The sequence below is a fragment of the Aptenodytes forsteri genome, unplaced genomic scaffold (assembly GCF_000699145.1).
Source record: "Aptenodytes forsteri isolate BGI_AS27 unplaced genomic scaffold, ASM69914v1 Scaffold485, whole genome shotgun sequence".
In the NCBI taxonomy this organism is placed as follows: domain Eukaryota; kingdom Metazoa; phylum Chordata; class Aves; order Sphenisciformes; family Spheniscidae; genus Aptenodytes; species Aptenodytes forsteri.
Window position 1 is genome coordinate 262,535 of NW_008795525.1, and position 261 is coordinate 262,795.

Below are 261 nucleotides of genomic sequence, written 5' to 3' on the forward strand. Positions count from 1 at the left end.
CCGGCGGCGTGGCGTTTGGCAGTGACCCCCGTCTCCGTGCCCACAGACGGAGGCGGTGCTGTGTGAGTGCCGCGTGCGGTTCCTGTCCTTCATGGGGGTGGGCCGGGACGTGCGCTCCTTCGCCTTCATCATGGCCAACGCCCCGCGCAACGACCGCTGCCACGTGGTCTGGTGCGAGCCCAACGCCGCGGGGCTGAGCGAGGCGCTGCAGGCCGCCTGCATGGTGAGTGTCCCCCCTGTCCCCGTCCCCATCCCCACAGC

The 261-nt window shown here is 71.6% G+C and overlaps 1 protein-coding gene across 1 annotated transcript in view; it reads left to right on the top strand.

Moving 5' to 3' along the window:
* APBB1 (amyloid beta precursor protein binding family B member 1) overlaps positions 1-226 on the top strand; it is a gene marked incomplete at its 3' end in the record, with an annotated part of 3,078 nt that extends 2,852 nt beyond the window's left edge. Inside the window, exon 5 of the mRNA XM_009281993.1 lies at positions 47-226. Within this exon, the coding sequence (XP_009280268.1) occupies positions 47-226 (180 nt within the window). The remainder of the gene's footprint in view (positions 1-46) is intronic.
* Positions 227-261: the final 35 nt, after the last annotated feature.